Raw genomic sequence first — 20,947 nt, 5'->3', positions numbered from 1 at the left:
GGATTTTGTTCGGGTTTCTTCTGTGATTTTTCTTTTTCTTCCACAAAGTTCTAGTGCTTTTTCTTGTAGTTGTCAAACAAGAGGATTTTGTTACAGTGTGTTCTGTTTCAGAGAACTCAGGGTTTGTGTGTTGCTGACTAGAACTATTGATTTTTATTTATTTACTTATTTATTTAATTTTATTTACTGCAGCAGAGAACTGAAGCGGTAAGTTGTAAGGCTTTAGCCATTCTGGAGGAGTTTTATTTAAAGAAACTGCCTGATTCTCTTGCTGTGTGCGATTCATACAAGCTCATATAATCCTGTCACCAGTGTGGGCTCTGCAGTGGAGCCCTGAGATCTTTTGCTTCAGTGCCCAGGTCACCTCAAGCCATTTGCTCCATCAGCCCAAGGTGCTTCTGTCCAGGGCTGGCTGCCATCTCTTGCCCTGGAGCTCAGCTGCACATCACCCAGGCTTGGCCCTCCACCAGCTCTCTGCCAGCAGGAGTTATGCCGGCTGCAGTTTTTTGGGGCACTTCCCAGTCTCACACCCTGCCCTGTTCCTTCATGTCCTGCCGTGCTTTGGTGAGAATCCAGAGGAGCCTCTGGTCCCAGATGACACCCAAAGGTAGTGGAGACCCCTGGCTTGTTCCATGTCTAAGAGCCAGGGCTCTGTAGCAACGGGACACACAGGCTCAGCCGGGACTCCTAAACTCATCACTCAGCAGAGCGCTAGGAGGGAGACATTGCTGTCCCAAGGTGGGTTTGGAAGGTGACCAGCTGGTGTCCTTCCCTCTCTTGTCCTGACAATTCTGGCCTGCTGCAGTTAGAGGAAAGTGAGAGGGAATCAAAGGGCCACGCTATCCCTGCAGTGAGTCTCCTGATAACAGCCTTCCCCTGACACCTCTGTGCTCCCAGGAACAGTGTCCAGAGGGACACATCCTTTGGGCAGCTCTGCTGCTGGATCCTGCCTGCAAAGGCTGCCTGAGCATCCCAGCCAGCACCCCTCTCTAGAGGCTGTCACCTTGGTGGTGGCCATCTTTGGCTTCTAACAAGGCAGAGTAAGCAATGATGTTCCCTAGGACCTGATCAGCACACTGAAGGATGCCAATTTGGTTGAGTACCTTCTATGTGTTTTTTTTTAACTATTATAATTACACTGATGTGACTGCCAAGGTAGGTGCAGTCCTGCCAACATGGTGGTGTCTCTTGCCAGCTGATGTCCACCCAGTCTTGGGTATAGCTGCTGTGGTGGGGAGCATGGCCACGTGGGGCCAGCCCTGTCCCTGCTGCTGGAAGTGTGGGTGGTATGGCTGTTGCCCTTTACTTGCTGTGTGCACCCAACGAGAGCCTCTAGCAGATCCCTGCTGCCAGCCCGACTGGCTGCTGAGAGCTTGCGTCATCGTGCTGCCTGCAAAGGGTCCCCCTCCTAGGAAAAGCCCTTCTGTGGGTGGGTGACTATGCCAGGTGGCTGTGGAGCGGCTGGTTCTGAGAGGAGCTCCTCTCCTGCACAGACGCCCAGGAAGGTGGCAGGCAATGTTTATCTCAGTTGCATTTTCCGGGGTTGGAGAGCATGTGTGTTATCATACAGCAGATGGGCCTGGTGAATAGATGGTGGAGATAACTGTATTTCTTCATGCAGGCTTCTTGCCTGCCAGGAAAGGAGCCAGCCAGGCTTTGTAGGGAGAAGTACGGAGCTGTGACAGGCTGTGGTTGGGTTTCTTCTTCAGCCAGTTAATTTTTGAGAGGTAGGTGTTGGTGTGGGACAGAGGCTGCTGCTCCAACCCACCATGTGCTGAATGTGCATCGTTACAGTGTAAGGATGGACCGAGGGCCAGCGTTCAGTGCTGTCCTTCCAGCCTTGTGCCCTCTCTGATCTTTGGACTCTTCAATTAGGTCTGATGCTCCAGGCAGGGCCTTGAATTGTCCACAAGTCCTAGGCAGGAGTCTGGTGGGAGCAGTCTGCAGTCTGGTGCACCTCAAGTCATCGAGGCTGTGGAACTGGTGGCTTGTGGGGAACAGGCCAAGATGTCCACCCCATGTCTTCTCCCATTCCTGCATGTCTCCCAGTAGCTTGCAGGGAAAGCTGGGTGGCTGCTGGGCACCATGACATGGTGTAACTGTTGTCCTGGGGAGAAGTGGGCAAGGAAGTCTCCTGCCAGAGCTGGTGGCCCTGCCACTGCAAGGGGAGCCACAGACCTTTGAGGGAATTGCTGATGGCCTTTCTGGGAGACTTTTTGGTTTTCCTGAGGGCTGTCCGAGGAGAAACTCAGGTAGGTGGAAATCCCAGAAGCGACAGAACAGTGTCCCTGGAACGGACAGTGGTGGGAGCCAACTATCGTGTGGGGAGAGGAGGGGACCGGGATGGGGGCAGCAGGGCCAGGGAGCGATCACAGCTCCGCAGGGCCCATATCAGAGCCTGGGGAGAGCACGAGCAGCGGCAGGGCAGAGCCAGGCAGTGTCCTGCCTTCCACCTCCCTTCACACTGCCTGGAGCTTGGATCGCCTGCCCAGCCAAGTGAAATCGTGTTCCTTCCCCCAGCACCCTATGAGGCAGGCACCCTATGAGGCAGGTCTGGTGATGCAGTGTGTCCCACCATCCCCTCATGTGTTACTTCTGTCTTTTAGGTTATTCTGGTTTTTCCTTTGTGTTGGTATGGGAACAGACAAGAAGATTTCGTTTTGTGCTCCTGTGGTTGCAGGGCCAGGAGCATTTGCCTGTTGGGTAGGAGCACAGGTGCGAGAGCAGTGTGTGCAATGGGAGGATCAGCGGCTGGAGGGTTCTGCTCTGCGGCGAGCAGCACGGCATCTGCATTTAGGGGTGGATTTCTTAGAGCCAGCATTCTCCAGCATAGTGCACGGTGGGTGGCAGGATGGGACGCTGCAGGAGGATGGATGTGGATGGCGCAGGTTGCTGACAGCCTTTGCTTTGCCTTTTGCTGATGCCCGCGCTTTGATGAACCTCATCCAGTAAGACAAATGGATGTGACAGGATCATGGTGCCTTTCATGGCCCCGTTTGTTTCTCAGCCGCTGCTGAAGCTGGGCACGCAGCTCCTTCCCTTTCTCTGTTTAAAGAATGATCTCCCTTTCAGACGGCGGTGGGCATGGTGCTGCCAACCGGGGGAGGACTGTGCAGCGGCTCACAGCCGTAGGACTTCAGGCAGAAAAATCAATGTTTATATTTCTCTCAGCTGGTAAAGATTTCGTAAATAACTCTAGTAAATAAATACCTTGTAAAGTTCAAACTATGAAGGCATGGCATATGAGCAAGAATGAATTTTCAAGATCTCTCTTGCAATAAAATGGATTTCTTGTGTTTGGGCTTTATTTAGAGAAATGTTTAAGAAGAGAGTTGAAGGTTGCATCTGATCTCCTTGTGAGAGGAGCTGCTGTTCCAATGGCTGTGGGGCATGGTCTGGAAGCGTGGTCCAACTGCTGCTGCTGGAGTGTTCCCAGGACGGTTCCTTGTGTACCCAGCCAAACAGAGGGTCACTCTCCTCCCCAGGGTGGCTCTTGCTGCATCCTCTGTCCCCTCCAGCCCTGCTGCTGCAATGCAGTCTGCTCGCCTGCCCTGGGAAGCTGGTTGGGCAGGTGCTGCTGCTCGGGCAGGTGCTGCTGCTCGGGATGCTGGAGACCAGCCAGGACCTGGTTCCCTCTGTGGACTGCATCGATGTCTCATAGCTGTCTGCGCCTGCCCTCTGTGGCATAAAACACCTTCTCTCTCTTCTTTGTGCCAGCCTGGGTTGTGGTTGAACCTGGTCCTTGAAGGTACACTAGAGAGGGAGACAGCGGTCATCCCACTGGGGTGCAGCCCCCATGATTTAGGCTGCTGGTTCCTTGGTCTAGGATGGCCTAAATTTGCTGTTCTCAGGAAGAGCTGAGGGCATGGGATGGACTCAGAGGCTTCTCCTGCAGGGTTGGCCCTGCCTGGAGTCTTGGGCAAGCAGGGCAAGGTGGAAGAGTTGGAATGCGACCAGCTCATCTGGAGAGAGGCACAGGTGACCTGGAGCTTGGGTTCAGGGTTGGGACTTTAGGCTTGGCTGTGTTATCTGGGAGCAGGGGTGCACAGAGGGAGGGCTCTAGGCTCGTGCTGCACATTTACCTGAAGAACTGTTTTGTCCTCGTGCAAAGGAGGAGGAAGCAGAAAGCTGTTTCAGCCCCACCTTTGCTTGGAGCTCCAGGAAATGACCCCATGCAGGAGACAAAGGGCACCATGCAGGGCCGGGATTCCTTCTGCCATTTGTCAGTGTGTGTGCAAGCGTGGCATTACCTTCCTGAAAGCGCCAGGAGGGCTGCGGTGAGGGAGAGCTGCTCCCTGCAAGCCCAGAGGTTGCTGTGGCTTGTGGAGCTGGTGCTGCTGGTGCTGCGCTTTGCTTTCTGAAAATCAAACCCACCTAGAAAACGTTATTGCGACTTTCTGCGCTGGAAAGAGGTGGCTCTGGCATGTGCTGGTCCAGTTCTCTCGTCAGATATTCAGACATTCCCAGGCAACAGGGGAGGTTGAAACGGAGGGCTGGTGGTGGGCTCGGTGGCCTCTCTGCTCCCCAGGTAAGCTGGGCAGAAGCTGGAGCTGGGGCACAGTGCCTTCCCAAAGCTTGCTGATCAGAAATACCTCTGCCAGAGGCTGGGGGGAGTCAGGAGCTGCTGCTGAGCTCGGAACCTGTCAGTGAGCTTGTGCCGGCACCAGTTTGCCATGACCTGCCTGGGCTCCAGCATGGCTGGCCAGGCCAGGCTTCTGGCCCCAAAGCCTTTAGCCAGGTAAAAGCACCACTGTACACCACAACATGCTTTTCTTTGCTTGGTGGTGTATGGTGTGGGATAACACAGTTATCCCCCTGTGGATAACTGGTGTGCCCTTGGTGGTGAGCCAAAAGGAGAGGAGAAAGACAGGAACAGAAAGTGAAACAGAGGTGGGCTGGAGTGACACTGAAGTAGGAAAGAATCAACCTTGTGAACAGCAAGAAGGCAAAGCAGGGTGTCATCTCCAGGTGACAAGCTGCAGACATACAAAAATGTTGAGGTTTGGTGCAGGGGCGGTGTGCTTGCTCACCAGGGTGTATCCTCACCATGAGAGTGGGGTCGGTGGGATTGTAGGGCTGTTTCTTATACCCTTCCTGAAGTATTTTGGGTGGAAGCCAGTGTGTTGCCGTGCACACGGAGAAATAGGTTCCTGGTACCAGAGGAACAAGTGCCTGGAGAGCAATGACTGGATTACTGGTTGCTCTCTTCCTGGAAGCAAGGTTCTGACCATGCCAGCCCAGGAGACGTGAAACCCCCACGTCCCGGGTGGCCCTGGCCTTACGCTTTCTTCTGCTTTCTTCCAGCCACTCCCACTCTCCTGGCTCCATGGCTGCCGTCCGCGAGTGGTCCTGCACCCGCTGCACCTTTCTGAACCCCGTTGGCCAACGACAGTGCTCCATCTGCGAAGCCCCCCGGCAGAAACCCGACCTCAATCACATCCTGCGGCTCAGCGTGGAGGAACAGAAATGGGCTTGTGCCCGCTGCACCTTCAGGAACTTTCTGGGCAAGGAGACCTGTGAGGTATGTGGCTTCACCCCAGAGCCAGGGCCCAGCGGCTCCTCCTTGCCCGTCATCAACGGCATCTTGCCCAAGCCTGCCGTGCTTGTGGAGCCCAAGGGCACACCCAAGGAGGAGGCTGCCAAGGCAGAAAGCAGCAGCGAGGATTCAGAGGGGAAGAGCCCTGATGAAGCGGAGCTGGAGAGTGGCTGGGCTTGCCAGCGCTGTACACTGCACAACACGCCGGTGGCCAATTCCTGCTCTGCCTGTGGTGGCCCACGCAAGCTCTCCCTGCCCAAGATCCCACCAGAGGCGCTGGTCGTCCCTGAAGTCATCACCCCTGCTGGATTTCACATCGCCCCCTCCACCCCACAGCCTGTAGTCTCTGCAGAGATCTCCGATGGTGATGCTGTGGCTACCCAGGGCCCAGTGGCTATGGAACAGGAGTCCCAGAAGATACCAGCCTTCAGTCCCTTCTCCCCGGGGCTCCAGAACAACCCCGTGCCCCGAAGCCGTCGTGAGGTGCCCCCCCAGTTGCAGATGCCAGGGCCTGAAGCCTCCCAGCCTGTGGCTCAGAGCACAGGAGGGCAGAAGGGCTCTCCGCAGGGCCAGGCCAGGCCGGCCCCGGCTGCTCGCTTCCAGGAGCTGCTCTCCAACAAGCGGCTGAGTGTACTGGAAGAGGAAATGGAAGTCAGTCCATCCCACTGGAAGTGCAGTTCCTGCGCCCTGCTTAACTCTGCCGGGGCTGGCAAATGCGAGGCTTGCAGTGCCCAGAAAGGCAGCGACACCATCAATGTGGTGGGAGACTCGGTGAGATTCACTCCCTGCAGCCCCTCCAGCCCTGACTTCACCACCTGGTCCTGTTCCAAGTGCACCCTCAAGAACCCTACCCTGGCTCAAAAGTGCAAAGCCTGTGGCTCCTCTAAGCTGCACGGCTTCCAGGAGCACGGGACACAGGGCGAACCATCCTCCCGCTGCCCCGACTGCGGGGCTTCTGACAAGGGCAGCTGCTCCTCCTGCAGTGGCAAAGCCCCCTCTGCCCGCAAGGTCGCCCGCCTCTTCCCATCCCAGCTGCCTAGTGGCCAGGAGAGGCCAGGCCAGTGGGCTTGTCCTGCTTGCACCTTGCTGAACGAGCTGAAGGCCAAGCACTGCGTGGCCTGCCATACTCCACAGCAGTACATGGCTCAGCGCAAGGGCCTCAAGCCCCTGAAGAGACGGAGAGCATGCATGTGGAGAAGAGGCGGCAGACAGATGAGGGAGAGGCCAAAGCCCTTTGGGAAAACATCGTGACCTTCTGCCGGGAGGTGAGTGAACTGGTCTTGTTCCTGGCTTCACTTGGAGGGGGACCCCTTCTCGCCTCCCCCATGGGTCTGGGGCATCGCTCGGCACAGGCAAGCTACATTGTGTGTCCGGGGTCCGAGAGGAGACCTTCATCTGCAACAGCTGGATGCTGGTTATTAACACTGAAATGTAATATTTTAAACAGGTGCCAAGTAATCTCTGGTGTCAAGGTGACCCATACAGTTCACTCCTGTTCTGAGGGTGAGGAAGGCTGAGTGTTAACACTGAAACCTAGTGTTATTTTGAATCATTGGGAGACATCTAGGTTGAAGGGACATTCTTAGGTGGTCAGTACAGCTTCTTCTCTGTCCAAGGTTGGGGAAGGCTGGACAAGAGTGTGTCCAGGTTTGCTGGTGGCACCTGTGAGCAGCAGCTATGGTATGTGTGGGTGCAGGAAATCTGGGCAGAGGCTCAGCACCAGCAGGGATCCAGGCAGAGGACACTGCTGCCTCTGCCAGCAACCGCAAGTGCTTAAAAGCTGTGAGCTGGGCCTTGGCTTTCTTGGTTTTGGTGTTTGTGAATGCACAGCTGTAGCTGAGAGTGGCTTGTCCCTGTTTTGGGAAGGGCACTGAGGTTTAGCTGTACATTGGCTCCTTGCGAAGGTCTCAGGAGCATGTGCTATTGCCCTGCTCTCCCACTGTGAATTGCCTGGCTCGATCTGTTGGGTTTCAGTCTCAAGCAGCGCTGCGATGGCCTCATTTTTTTCCCTGAGTGGCATAAAATGCTCCTGTCAATGCTGCTCTTTCTCTGCCCTCCTTCTGGGCAAAGCCTCCAGCTCTTCCAGACCAGATGGAAAGGGAGTTACAGTCCCACTTTGACGTAGAAACAAGGATTTTTCTGCCTGGGCCGAGGAGTGTGTCCATGCCTGTGCTTTGCTATGCAGACTGGGTACCACAGAGATATTTGGCTTCAGAGGGAAACTGTTGAGAATGATCCTGTTTTGGGATTGTAGGAGGTTTTTTAAGTGCTACATGTCCATCCTAAAAGATGTGGGTATCTTTATAGCAGAGAGATTCAGATTATTCCCCTCTTTTAAGCAAGTGAATAGCCTCTTTTATGGGCTGGGAAGGTCTGTTACATCCAGTGGATTCAGGCCTAAAGGATGAATTAAGAGAGATGGCCAAGTTGAATTAGCAGCTTGCTGCCGCTAAGCAGGGAAGTCATCTCTGCCCCATCCGGCACAGCTCTCGGTCGGAGCCTTGGCTGAGCCCGTCAAGAGCAGGCTGTTAGATCAGCATGGGCTCTCCTGAAAATCCCCTAAAACTAAACTGCTGCTCTGTTCTAACACTGTTTATGGTAAGTTAAGGCTCTGTAGGTCCGAGGGGAGGACTGGCAGTGGTGGTGGAACAGTGCGCTCCTGTGCTCGTGCTCGCTCTGCTCTCAGCATACTGCAGCCTCCCACCGATGCTTTGCTTTGGGCTGGCATGTCAGGCAGGTTCCATGCTTCCTTCAGGCTGTGGTGTTGCATGGGTTGGTCAGCCTTCCTCTGGAGGAGACCATCAGGCTGGCCAAGTCCTCCTCCACCTGTTTGTCCCCGTGCTCCAAATCACGTGGAGCAGCTCGCCTTGCTACACTGCACCCCGCAGGGACTTCTGTTCAAGCTCCTGCCGTGGGTGCTCCCTCCTCCGCTGTTCCAGGGATGCCCTTTTCCAACACTTCTCAGTGTGTTGCCCCACTTTGAGTTTTACCCTTTCTCTTTTTGTCTGGGAGGAGAGCAGAGCTGACCTCTTCCACCAGCTGCCTCTGTACTGGGCATCTGCTTCTCTGTCTTGTGCTGTCCCCTCGCTTGCTTACCCTGCTGTTTCACACTTCTCGCCTCTGATTAACCATCCTTCCTCCTTTCTGAATAACATCACACATCAGCACGTTCTGCAGAGCTAGAAAAACAACCCAGGGCTCTTGCTGTCTGTGCCACTCTCGGCATCTCTGCCTGCAGAGCCTTTCCCTGTGCTGGTAGTGGGGGCATCTCTCTTTCCTCCTCCGCTCATCAGACAGTTCACTACCGGCAGCGAGGCCATTTGGGGCAAGGCAGCGCATTCCTCAGCCCCTGTGGTCCCGGGAGGTGACAGCAGAGAAGGTCACATCTCTGGTCTGGAATGGTTTTGAAGGGGATTGTTGACAGAACAGGAGGAGAGAAGAGCTCTGATGCTCAGATTTATCCCTTTGGCAGGAGAAATAAGCAGCACTCCTTGTCTGGCACCATCTGTGAGCAGGCTCATCACTGCCCAGGGACGGGAAGAGTTTACCTGCTCCTCTCCCCTCTGCTCCTGATGCTGCCACTCTCGTGCCTCTTTCCCTCCATCTCACAGGGATATTGGTAGTGACAACTTTGCCAAAGCATTTAGAAATCTGTGAAAGAAGACATGGTATAAAGGTAATTAGCTTGTTAGGCAGGCTTTCCTGATGCTGTCAGGGAGCTGCACTGCTCTAGCTCTCACATCACCTCTGTCATCGTGCTGGCAAAGTCCATGGGCTCATGTCCAGGCTCCCACAGTCCTGCTGGGTGCCGTCCTGGCCCTGCTGAGACTATGGCTATGATACCAGGGAGGCTGAAGGCTTCTTCCGCCTCTGCTGCTTGGAAAAGCACCACAGCAAATCCACAGGGGACCGAAAGTTTGTGATGCCCACAGGTTGTGTCTCAAGGACTGCTGCCTTGTTCTGTGCACTGCACGGCGGGTTCTTGGAGAGCCCTGGCTGCACCCTGAGGGGCGAGCGTGCGAGGCCAGGATGTGGTGAGACATCCACAGGTGCTTCCCTTGGAACAGCCAGCAAGCCCAAGGATGTGTCCTTTTTGGCCCGTGTCAGTATTTGAATGGTGACATCTATTAGCTAAAAAACACCCTTTGCACAAGAGAAGCTGGAAGTGCTAATTGGGGCACCACGTAGAAAACGTTTGTGTAGGATTGCAACAACAGAGTAAGGACAAGTACTAGTTTGGTGCGCATAAAAGATGATTTAAATCAGCGATGACTTTTGCTGAAAGAATTTAATTTCATTTAATTACAAATATGAAAGAAAACCTGGTTCTTAGTTCACCCTGTGCGAGACTGTCTGAAAAAGCTGCCCTTCTCCACTTAGTGGAGTTCTGTGCTTCCATCCCGCCTCTGTGGCTGATGCTGACAGGATTATCTGTCCTTCAGTCCATGCTGTTTTATTTAATATGCAGCAGCTATTGCAGGTGGGCTTGGACACGGGACACCCTCACTCTGTAAATGCTTGTTTGGCTTAATCCAATTGCGAAAGCTGCCCTGCCATCCTCCACGGCTGTGCCTCGGGGATGGCGCAGGGCTGCCAAACCCAGCGTGTCCCCTCCGGAGCAGGAGCAGCTCAGCCCTGAGCACAGGGCTCGGGTTGAGGAGTGTTCGCTTGCCAGGTGGCTCCTTGCAGACTTGCTGCTCACATGCTTTGCCACTTATAGAGGCAGCCAAGGTCCCCCACAGTCCAACTTTTAGCACCATCACAAAGTGCGAGACGGTTTCTGCCCAGGGAGGTTCCCATGAAACAGAAAAAGGCAGATTTGACTCAGGAGTGTCAGGATCAAAGAGATGAGCCGACTCATGGCAGGGCTGGATGCTGGACCTGATGTGCAAAATGCTTCTGTGCCATTGCCAGCAGACACCCGGCCCCACACCTGCCCCTTGTGCAGCAGTGAAGGGGCTTCCCCAGGCCAGGCTGGAGGGCTGGGGGCTCCGCTCTCACTCCTGATGTTCAGCAGGAGCGTCTCAGGCCACCCCCGTCCCAGGAGGCTGCAGGGAGCCATGCACCGCACAGCTGCACACTGATGTTCTCCTTGCCTTTTGCTCTTGCAGAACAAAGTCAATTTTGTCGATGACAGTTTCCACCCTGGGCCCAAGTCGGTGGGATTCCCGGAAGGAGACAGCGTGCAGCAGAGGGTGAAACAGTGGCTGCGACCTCACGAAATCAACTGTAGCATCTTCAAAGACCGGTCGGTGAAGTGGTCGGTGTTTCGGACACCCCGGCCCTCGGATATTCTGCAGGGACTGCTGGGAAACTGCTGGTAAGGGGCAGTGAGCCAGCCCCACACCCTCCTGCCCTTTCCCCCTCCATCAGCCAGGCGCAGATCAGACCCCTCAGCCCTGTTCACACCCCCAGGCTTTTACCCCATCCTCTGCCTCACCCCTTACTGAGCGGCTGCAGACGGCAGTCCCCTGCGCTGCATGGCTGGGCAGCTGCCTGGTCCCTCCCCGTGCCCCACTGAGACTGTCCCTGATGAGAACGTCCCGTCCTGCCGGCAGGTTCCTGAGCGCCCTGGCCGTGCTGGCTGAGCGTCCGGAGCTGGTGGAGAGGGTGATGATCACCAGGACGCTGTGCCCCGAGGGTGCCTACCAGGTGCGGCTCTGCAAGGACGGCACATGGACCACGGTGCTGGTGGACGACATGCTGCCGTGCGATGAGTGCGGGTACCTCCTCTTCTCGCAGGTCAGCGGCCCTGGGGGGCAGGGATGGGCAGAGCTCTAGGGGCAGGGGAAGGCTCAGCCCTGATTCGTGTGAGGCCCCTACTCTGTACTGCATGGAGTGTTTACAGCTCAGGACCTTGCTTTGCACTGCATCTTGAGGACAGCTGAACTCTTTGCGGCCATAATATTAAATGTGTTTAGGCCCCTTTTGGCATTTGCCCGGCTGCAATGATGAAGTTTCTTTTGCAGTTGCTTTCCGTCACTCCTCCCTGTACCACAGCCACCTCACTTGCAGGGAAAGCCATCCTTATTCTTCACCGCAAAGGGAAAATGTTTTAATCCATGTATTTTACGCTGTGAGGAGCTAAGGGAAAGCTGCTTCTTTCCTCTGCGGGGAGGTCTGACAGCTTGGCTTTGCCATGGAGGGGCTGTGGGGAGTGACACAAATCATCCTGTTTCGAGCCAGTGCCCGGTTGCTCTGAGCACACTCAGGTGGCATCTGCCAGGATTAACGAAGCTCCCTCAGCCACCTCGGGACGTCGCTGCGCGTTCTGCCCTGCCTGCCAGGCCCAGCGGCACTCGCTGGGATCTTGTCCATGAAGGAGACTGAGAACATCTTTATTGAAGCTCAGGCAGCAAAATCTGCCAAACAGAACAAAGTGCTGCCATTAGGAGGAGACAGGGACCAGGGACTGCTGGGTTCGACTTTATTCTGCAAATCTCAGTCCTCTGTTTGAAAATACACACATCCCCAAACTACTTCGTGTCTGGGTATCAGGACAGGGCTCAGGTTGGGGAAACGAAGCCTGAAAATGAGTATTTGGGGAATTTTAATGTTGGTGCAGCTTGAGTGGGCTCAGTAGCCTGAGCCGACTGCAGCGTGGAGGTGGCCCAGCCCTGCGACAACTGCTAATTGAGTTGGATCTAATGAGGACCAGTCCTGGCAAGGTTGGCAGTGCCGGCTCGTGAGCTCTACTCACCCACAGCTCTGGGCAGAGGCGCAGGGTCCGGACAGGGGCTCCACGCTGTGCGGATGCGGCACTGCCCAGCCTGGGCTGCCTGGCCCTTCCGCAGCAGAGAAAGTGGGGGATCCACACATGGCCACTGTGGGGCAAAATGATCACCAGTGCTGCTGGAAGCTGGTCCTGTTAAGAAGAAACTTTGGAGAGGGGAAGAAGGAGGAGTCTATGTCGACATTTAGCCTCACAGTAGATAGAGGATCCAATCAGACACATTATTTGAAGCATATGATTTGCCTGTTTGTTTGTTTGTTTTTTCCATCCATCCTTGCTCTCTTAAAATTTCAAGTCTGCTTTTTTAATTTTTTGAAGATTGAAGGTTTTCACATGGGCTGGGGTTGCCTTGCCTTTGTTTCCAGATGCATCTGAATCCTGATGAGATTTTTCTGCTAGGTTGTTTAGCTGTGAGCTGAATGTGGGGGCTAAAAGAGGAAAACCAGAGAGTTTTAAAAATAAAGGAAAATCAGACTCTTATCTGAGCTCCCTGGCTGTGGCTCAGGCAGAGATAAACTTGGATTTTATTGAGTGAGGGACTCAAAAACCAGTGAAAAGCACTTGTAAGCTTTCTTTATCCACGGAAAAGAAATCTTCACTGCCCTTCTTTCCTGTCCTGGCTCTTGACTGCCACCTGTGAGTCGCACAGTCACACTGTACCAGCGCTTTTCCCTGCTGCCCTCCAAGCACTGGGTACTGAACCTGATTTGCTGGGGACACAGAGGCCAGCAAATGTCTCTGTGCCTTCCGTCCTCCTGCACCTTCCTCTCGGCGTCCTCACTGCAGGTAGGGGCTGGAGCAGAGGCATTTCCCCCCAGCCTCACTGCCCATGGCGAGAGGTGAAGTGTGGCTGGTGACTGTGCCCTGCGCACACTGAGGACTTGCTGCGGTGGCTGGGACGCAGTGGTGGAGGCTGCACTGACGGGACCAATGGGGGCTTTGCGAACTTCTGGGTGCGTTCACATAGCTTCTGCGTTTCTTTCTGAATCCATATTCAGCCAAGCAATGCCAAGAGCAATAGCCTGGCACCAGAGCAAAGTGAGTCCAGGCAGAATTCCACCCCTCTTATTACACCTTCCCACTGTCCCCATGCTGGAGTAGAGGCGTTTGCCCGTCTGCCTGGAAGTTTTTGGAGTTTGTCCTTGAAACCACTTCTCTGTTCCATGGGTGAAATCTAATTGGTCCCACAGCTGTGTGTGCTCTAGGCAGCCTCCTCTACTGAAGGTGTGTTGGTTTTGATTTGCAATGGTGCACGAGTGAAAGGCAGCTGTTCCAGATGTGCTTGATATCCTCTTCCATTAATAAACATTTTTAAATCCAGGTTAAAGCAGAAGAAAGAGTCAGCCTACAAGGTAGACACCCACCCCTCTTGGGCACCCCAAGGTGCAGCTATATTGGCATCCGGATCTCTTGGGCATTTTCCCAAGGGAAATTAGGCTGTGCAAACAAAACACTGAACAGGCAGCTAACGGGTTCACTGTTGGCCTCATGTGGACAAGCTCCTGGGGGTCTGGCCTCGCTCCTGCCTCTCTCCCCCCTCGCAGCGGAAGGGCTGGGGCGGGTGAGCAGGGCTTTGCCTTGTCTGTGTATGTTGCCTTTGCTTTTCCATCTCCTGCCCGGGGAGGCTTGTGACATGTTTCTCCCTCTTTCTGCAGGCCCAGAGGAAGCAGTTGTGGGTTGCCCTCATTGAGAAGGCGCTGGCCAAGCTTCATGGTTCGTACTTTGCCCTCCAGGCAGGGCGTGCTATTGAAGGCCTGGCTACACTAACGGGTGCCCCCTGCGAGAGCCTGATGCTGCAGGTCAGCTCCACTAACCCTCGCGAGGAGCCCATTGACACTGACCTCATCTGGGCCAAAATGCTGAGTTCTAAGGAGGCTGGGTAAGACAAGGCATGAGGGTGTCGTGGCAGGAGCATAGACACTCACAGAGGGGGATGAGGGGGGCTGCTCTCGTTTGTAGAGGCTCAGAGGAGCTAACACATTACCTAGGGTGGAGACCCACCCTTGGCATTCATCTGGAGTATTGACATAGCTCCCCCTCTAAGCTCTAAGAAATTATTTCTCCTTTGTTTAATTTTCATATGAAATGAAAATCCTGGTGAACTTCCCTGTGCACGTTCACTCCTGACAGGCGGGAGTTTTTCAGTGGCTGGCATTGAGCCCACTTGCTTTGCTTTGAAGTTTTTTCTGTTCTTAAGTGCTTGACCCTGCATGTATCTCCTACCCATACGTGACATCTTTTCTGGCTGGGCATGACTATGGGCAGTCTGTAGGAGACATAGCAAAAGCAAAGACCTCTTGGTCATCACTCCAGCAGGACGGCAGTTAGCTTCCTGGGCTCTGCACAGTGGAAATCACAGAATCATAGAGCAGTTTGGGTTAAAGGGACCTTTAGAGGTCATCCAGTTCAACCCCTGCCATGAGCAGGGACATCTTCACCAGCTCAGGTTGCTCAGAGCCCCTTCCAGCCTGGCCTGGGATGTCTCCAGGGATGGGGCATCCACCACCTCTCTGGGCAACCTGGGCCAGGCTCTCACCACCCTCAGTGTAAAATATTTCTTCTTCATGTCTAACCTGAATCTCCCCTCTTTTAGTTTAAAACCATCACCTCTTGTCCTATCGCAACAGGCCCTGCTGAAAAGTCTGTCCCCATCTTTCTTATCAGCCCCTTTTAAGCACTGAAAGGCCTCATTAAGGTCTCCCCGGAGCTTCTCTTCTTCAGGCTGAACACCCCAACTCTCGGCCTGTCCTCATAGGAGAGTGATTTTTTATAATTTGTTTTCGGAGTGATTGTTGTTGGGATGGCTGAGCGCAGGGTTGCTCCTGCCAGCCTGCAGTACAAGGCTGCCTGGGGAGGCTGACAGGTCCCAGCCTGCGGTGTCCCCCAAGCCTGGCCAGTGCAGTCGTCCCCCCTCGAACAGCCTGTCCCCTCCTTGTACAACGGGTCAGCTGCCTGCAAGTGCCTTTCCCTGTCAGCCAACAGAGGCAGGCAGGACCCTGGGGCTGACAGAAAATGGGTGGTGTTTGGGCAAAACTCTGTGTGCAGACAGATTTCCAGCCCTGCAGGTGAGGGCATTGCTCAGAGAAGCTCGCCATGGAGTGTGGGCTTGAGTGTGCATGGGAGTGGGCGGAGGGAGCTGGTGGGGCTGGGGCTCTGCTCTGGGGAGGTTCACACTGCGGTTGCAGAGAGGGAATATCCAGGAGCCTCCTGGTGGGAAAACCTGTCCCATGCCTCGAGTGGTGGGGACAAGCTTTCCCCCCGTGTCAGGCCTGGCAGGACACTGAGGGTTTGTTGCCCGTGCAGGTTCCTCATGGGCGCATCCTGTGGTGGAGGCAACATGAAAGTGGACGATGTGGCCTACGAGAGCATGGGGCTGCGGCCTCGGCACGCCTATTCCATCCTGGACGTGCGGGATGTCCAAGGCTTCAGGTGAGTTCAAGGTGGAGGCTGGTGTGGTGCAGCAGACATTCCTGCCAACCCTGGGGACAGATAGTGTGTGCTGAACGATACCTTGGGAACAATTTGGTGTCCTATCCTCATGACCGGCAAGGGCTGTTTCTCCATCCCAGGGTGTCACATAAATGCTGTTGTCATATAAGCCATCCTTGCCTGGCATGGACTGTATCTAGTGTGCCCTACAGTGCTGAGTGGTTTGCCTGGTTCTCTCACAAGATGCAAAATATTGAGTTCTTTCAACTCAGTGAGGCAGCGAGGGCATCCTTCTCACCTTTGGGGCATAGGTGGGCAGGAAGGAGTGCTGCCCCCACAGCCTGCGTGTTGTATGAAGCCCCATTTCACCCATGTCACTTGTGGGCTTGTGCAGCTCTGGGCACACGCTCAGCAGCCCCTTCTGGCTGAGCCCCTTCCCTGCAGTGCCTGGCTGGAGGCTCTTTGGGCAGGGAAGGGCAGAGGAACTGCAGCGGGTCCAGAGCTGCAGGACGTGAGCATCTGGGGCTGCGGTGGGGGTGGAAAATCAGGTCTGGGATGCTGTGAGGGCTCTGAAAGGCAAGGGCAGAAGTGATGTGGTGCTCTCTGCGTGGGGCTGGCTGGGTCTGCAGAGCTGAGAGAGCATCTCAGAGGTGATCTTTGTGCTTTCCTTCTTTCTGGGCCTCTGACACCATTTTTCCCCTTCCTCCAGGTTACTGCGGCTGCGAAACCCTTGGGGACGCTTCTCCTGGAATGGCAGCTGGTCCGACGAGTGGCCACACTGGCCAGCTCCCTTGCGTCACGACCTGATGCCCCACGGCAGCAGCGAGGGCGTCTTCTGGATGGAGTACAGCGATTTCATTAAGTACGGCAGTGCCCAGGAGGCAGAGGCTGTGGGGTGGGCAGCCAGGCAGGGGACAGAAAATGAGACACTGGGCTCAGGACGTTGGCAGTGTTAGGTTAATGGTTGGACTTTATGATCTTGAAGTTCTTTTCCAACGTAAACAGTTCTGTGATTCTAAGATGGGGCAGGCAGGACTGGGCCTCCCCAGAGGGGTGTGGGTGACCTGCGGGTGGTGGCTGTGTGGGCTGCAGCATGCTGGGGTGGGGGTAGAGCAGCAAACCTGCAGAGGACCCCTCCAGGGCTGAGCCTGGCTTCCTCACAGGTATTTTGACTCTGTGGATATCTGCAAGCTCCATTCTGACTGGCACGAGGTGCGTGTGCAGGGCATGTTCCCCAACAAGGCCAATGGGCCAGTGACGGTGACATCGCTGACGGTGTTGGAGCGTGCCGCCCTGGAGTTTGCCCTTTTCCAGGAGGGCAGCAGGTGAGCTGGGCAGTGCATGGGCTGCAGGCAGTGACCCAGACCCGGGAGAAATCCCAAACACATCGCCCTCAGCCCAATGCCATCCTGTGGGGTCACAAAGCTCAGGGATGGGCCACCATCACCAGTTCTCAGGGTCTGTTTGTGTTTTAGCCAAAACTCAAGCCCTGAACATGCACTGGTTTTTGGGGCTGGATACTTGGGGGAGGGGGAGGACTCTGGATCTGCCGTCCTGCCTGTGGCCTCCACATGCTCTGCGGGGCAATGCTCAGGTGACGTGTGACCCTTCTCCCCCTCCCGGCGCAGGCGGTCGGACACAGTGGACAGCCACTTGCTGGATCTGTGCATCATGGTTTTCCGGGCCACATTCACCAGCGGGAACAAGCTGAGCCTGGGCCGGCTGATGGCTCACAGCAAACGAGCCGTCAAGAAGTTTGTCAACTGCGATGTCATGCTGGAGCCGGGCGAGTATGCCGTTGTGTGCTGTGCCTTCAACCACTGGAGTGCCGCCCTGGCAGGCCCCGCCACCACCCAGGGTAAGCGACTGGGCTGCCCTCCCCACCGCGATGCTGGCGGAGAACTTGGGGGAGGCAGAGGTGGCAAAGCCCTTCATCTTTACTGCGGGGACCTTGCTGGGGGTGGAGGTTGCCTGCATATGCAGCAACCCAGCAGCACCCTGTTCCTGGGGTTTGTGGGCTTGGTGACAGTCTCACTGATCCCCCTTTTCTCCATGTGTCTCCACAGCATCCAGTCCCACCAGCAGCCGACCAGCCACTGATTATTCCAGCTACATCTTGGCCATCTACAGCTCCCGCCTGGTGATGGTGGAGCAGGTGGAGGCGCAGCCCACCACGCTGGCGGACGCCATCATCCTGCTGACCGAGAACAAGGGCGAGCGGCACGAGGTAGGTGTGAGTGGCAGAGGGCAGGGGCTGGTCTCTCCATGGCTGGAGTGGGGACGGTGATGATGCTGCCAGCGGGAGCCTGGATGCTGCCTCTGCTGTGTCTTCAGTTTGGCGGGAGTCAGGCAGGGCTGTGCCAGCTCTGGCTGTCACCAAGTCCCCTCCTACCTCATGGATGCCCACCCCTTTTGCTCCCTGGGGCAGCATGGGGTGTCCCAGCAAATGGCCAGCCCGTGCCTAGAGGTGGAAAATGCTGGTCCAGGGGCTGAAATTTGGACTTGCTGTTTGCCCCAGGGCCGCGAGGGAATGACCTGCTACTACTTGACACATGGCTGGGCAGGACTCATCGTGGTGGTGGAAAACCGGCACCCCAAGTCCTACCTGCACGTCCAGTGTGACTGCACCGACAGCTTCAACGTCGTTTCCACGCGCGGCAGCCTCAAAACACAGGACAGCGTCCCCCCCCTGCACAGGTCCGGGGTAGGCAGGGGTGGGTCGGTGGGTGCTGCCCGGCCAGGGCAGGGCTGGCAGGAGGCTTGGAGCCTGGGGCTGGCTGGGATGTGTGGGCAGTGGGGTGACCTGCAGGATGGGGTGGCCAGGGCAGAGGCAGCTGCCTGGCCCTGAGCCTGTCACTCTGTCCACAGGCAAGTGTTGGTGATCCTCTCCCAGCTGGAGGGTAACGCCGGCTTCTCCATCACCCACCGCCTAGCACACCGCAAAGCCACCCAGGCCTTCCTCAATGACTGGATGTCGACAAAGGGCACCCACAACCCGCTGCTTACACCCGAGGTCGCCGGGCTCCATGGCCCCCGGCCCCTATGACGAAGCGCCTCCCCCTCCCTGCTCCGTCCCCCCATTATTTTCGCCGAACCTCTGGCCTGGGGTCGCCCCCCGAGCTGTCAGTGCTGAGCCACGGCGCAGAGCCAGAGCACCACACCCAGCACTTTGCGCTGCGCTGCAGGGCCAGGGCGAGCTCTGAGGGCCAGGACCAGCTCTGCCCGCCACCCCTCGCCCTGGCACCGCCGGCCCCCCACGCACTTTATGAGGAGCAGCTGGGGGCACGGGGCCATCTCAGGATCCCACCTGCCCCAAACCCGCAGTGGGGGCTGCAGGAAGCGGGGGGGCAGAGGTTGCTGTCAAGGCCCTTCCCAGGCACTGCGCTCAGGACTCTGCCCCCTCCTGCGGCACCAGGGCCCTGGCGCTGCAAAAAAAAGAATATACCTCTGACGTCTGTCCATCTGTGTGACCCTCCATCTGTCCCCAAGCCCTTCCCACTGTCTTGTTGCCCCGTTGTCCGCTACCAGAACCAACGTGGCACTGAGGTGCCGTAGCCAGGCCAGGGGACACTGGGGTCACCCTGCTATGGTACTGCCTGTGCTGGCTGCTCGTCGTGGGCGTCTGCTGTGGTGGCTGGACCCCCCCACATCCACCTTGCCTATCTGGGTGCCAGGGCTGCCCCCACACTGTGCTGGGACTGGGGAGGCGAGGGTGCTGGGGTGTTTTAGAAAGCTGCCGCCATGGGGTTTTCACTGCACCTTGAGGCTAAACGCAGAGGTACCCTCCTCTGCTGCAGCCCCAGGGTGGGGGGCGAGGCCACGGGGTGATGCCTGGGGGGGCTGTGGCAGCGGGGACCCCCCTCAACTCATCACACAAGTGTTACTATGCAAAGGCGGCCGCTGCAAGCAGTGCCTGGAGAGAAGCCATTACATCCCCAGCTGGGCTCAGCACCCCTGGGCACTGCCCTGTGGGGGCCTCCCCCTTCTATGCCCCACGGAGGTGAGGGACAAAGGGTGGAAGGTATAGAGTCAGGGTTTGGGGAGCAGCTCCCCCTGGCTTTACCATATTGCCATGTGCTGGGGACTGGAGGACTGATTTTGGGGCAGCGGGGAAGCAGAGAGACTTACAGAGGCCGAGTCCTGTGGAAGGCAGTGAGCACAAGGCAAAGGCTGGTGGGAACCTTGGGGTGCCGCTGGCCCCAGTGGGGACTGACCCCCGCGGTTTCAGGGCATTGTGGCTCCCCAGCTTGGCATGGACATGCGCGTGTGTGTGTGTGTACATGTGGTTGTGTTCTGGGAGTCCCCTGGTGTTGCCCCCCTCCTGTCCAAGCTGTGGAGCTGCAGCTCAGGGATGGGGGGCAGTGGGAGATGTAGGGCCTGTGCTGGGGGGCAGCCTGCACTCCAAACCCTGCACTGGCAGCTGCTCTGGGCAGGGGGATGTGCGGGCTGTGGGGTTTGTCCAGCATGTCCTCCTGTCCCCAGATCTCACCCCACGAAGCTGGAGGGTGGAGGTGACTGTCCTGGCCCCCTCCTGGCCGCCCGGCCGGGGCTGCTGAGCCAAGCTCTGTCCCTGTTTCTGTTTGTTGATCTGTTTTCTCTCTTCCCCGCTCTTTCCTCCTCGGGATGACTTGTCCTTCACTTTTTTCCTCTCTGTCTTTCTGAGCTGTGAATATTTTTAACCCTGTAAATACTGTCCAGCTCTTAAAAACACATAGAATATTTTATCAATTGTAAATGAGATCAGTAATCCCTGTATGATACGAATTATCCATGGGTGGTTTTCAAACTCAGGTTCTGATGGACCAAATAAAGTTTTGTTTTTTACTGAACTGCCTGTTTTTGCTGTGTTCTGCTGTGGCACTGGGAGAGACGGCAGGGAAAGGGTGTCACCTGGCGCTTGGGGTTTTCGGGGTCCAAGCAAAGAGTCTTTAAGCCGTTTCTGTGGAGCAGTGGGCAGCTGTCGGTGCCCTGAAAGCAGAGCACAAAAAAACCCCAAAAAGGTGAAGTTAGAGTTTCAGGTTTAGTGGTGCTGGGGCTGGGAAGGGCCGCGCAGGGGAGCAGAAAGCGGAGAAAATAGAGTGAGACCCAGAAACTCCTGTAAACCGAACAGCAGCTCCTGTTTGCCGCAGGACTACGCGGCGGCCGGGAGAGGGCAGCCGCTGCCCGCACCCTGCCTGCCCGCTGCCCGCACCCTGCCCGCACCCTGCCCGCTGCCCGCACCCTGCCCGCACTCTGCCCGCTGCCCGCAC

The 20,947-nt window shown here is 56.3% G+C and overlaps 1 protein-coding gene across 1 annotated transcript in view; it reads left to right on the top strand.

Annotated features, from left to right (window-relative positions):
- The window catches only part of CAPN15 (calpain 15), a 58,138-nt gene extending 37,611 nt beyond the window's left edge, over positions 1-20,527 (top strand). Inside the window, 12 exon segments of the mRNA XM_080353854.1 lie at positions 5,305-6,710; positions 6,713-6,801; positions 10,648-10,856; positions 11,095-11,278; positions 13,925-14,148; positions 15,573-15,698; positions 16,408-16,560; positions 16,862-17,023; positions 17,327-17,556; positions 17,765-17,925; positions 18,217-18,395; positions 18,567-20,527. Of these exon segments, the coding sequence (XP_080209980.1) occupies positions 5,305-6,710; positions 6,713-6,801; positions 10,648-10,856; positions 11,095-11,278; positions 13,925-14,148; positions 15,573-15,698; positions 16,408-16,560; positions 16,862-17,023; positions 17,327-17,556; positions 17,765-17,925; positions 18,217-18,395; positions 18,567-18,744 (3,301 nt within the window). The 3' untranslated portion in view covers positions 18,745-20,527.
- The last annotated feature ends 420 nt before the right edge of the window (positions 20,528-20,947 follow it).

The sequence above is a fragment of the Nesoenas mayeri genome (assembly GCF_963082525.1).
Source record: "Nesoenas mayeri genome assembly, chromosome: 15".
In the NCBI taxonomy this organism is placed as follows: Eukaryota; Metazoa; Chordata; class Aves; order Columbiformes; family Columbidae; genus Nesoenas; species Nesoenas mayeri.
This window is presented reverse-complemented; position numbering and strand designations above follow the sequence as displayed.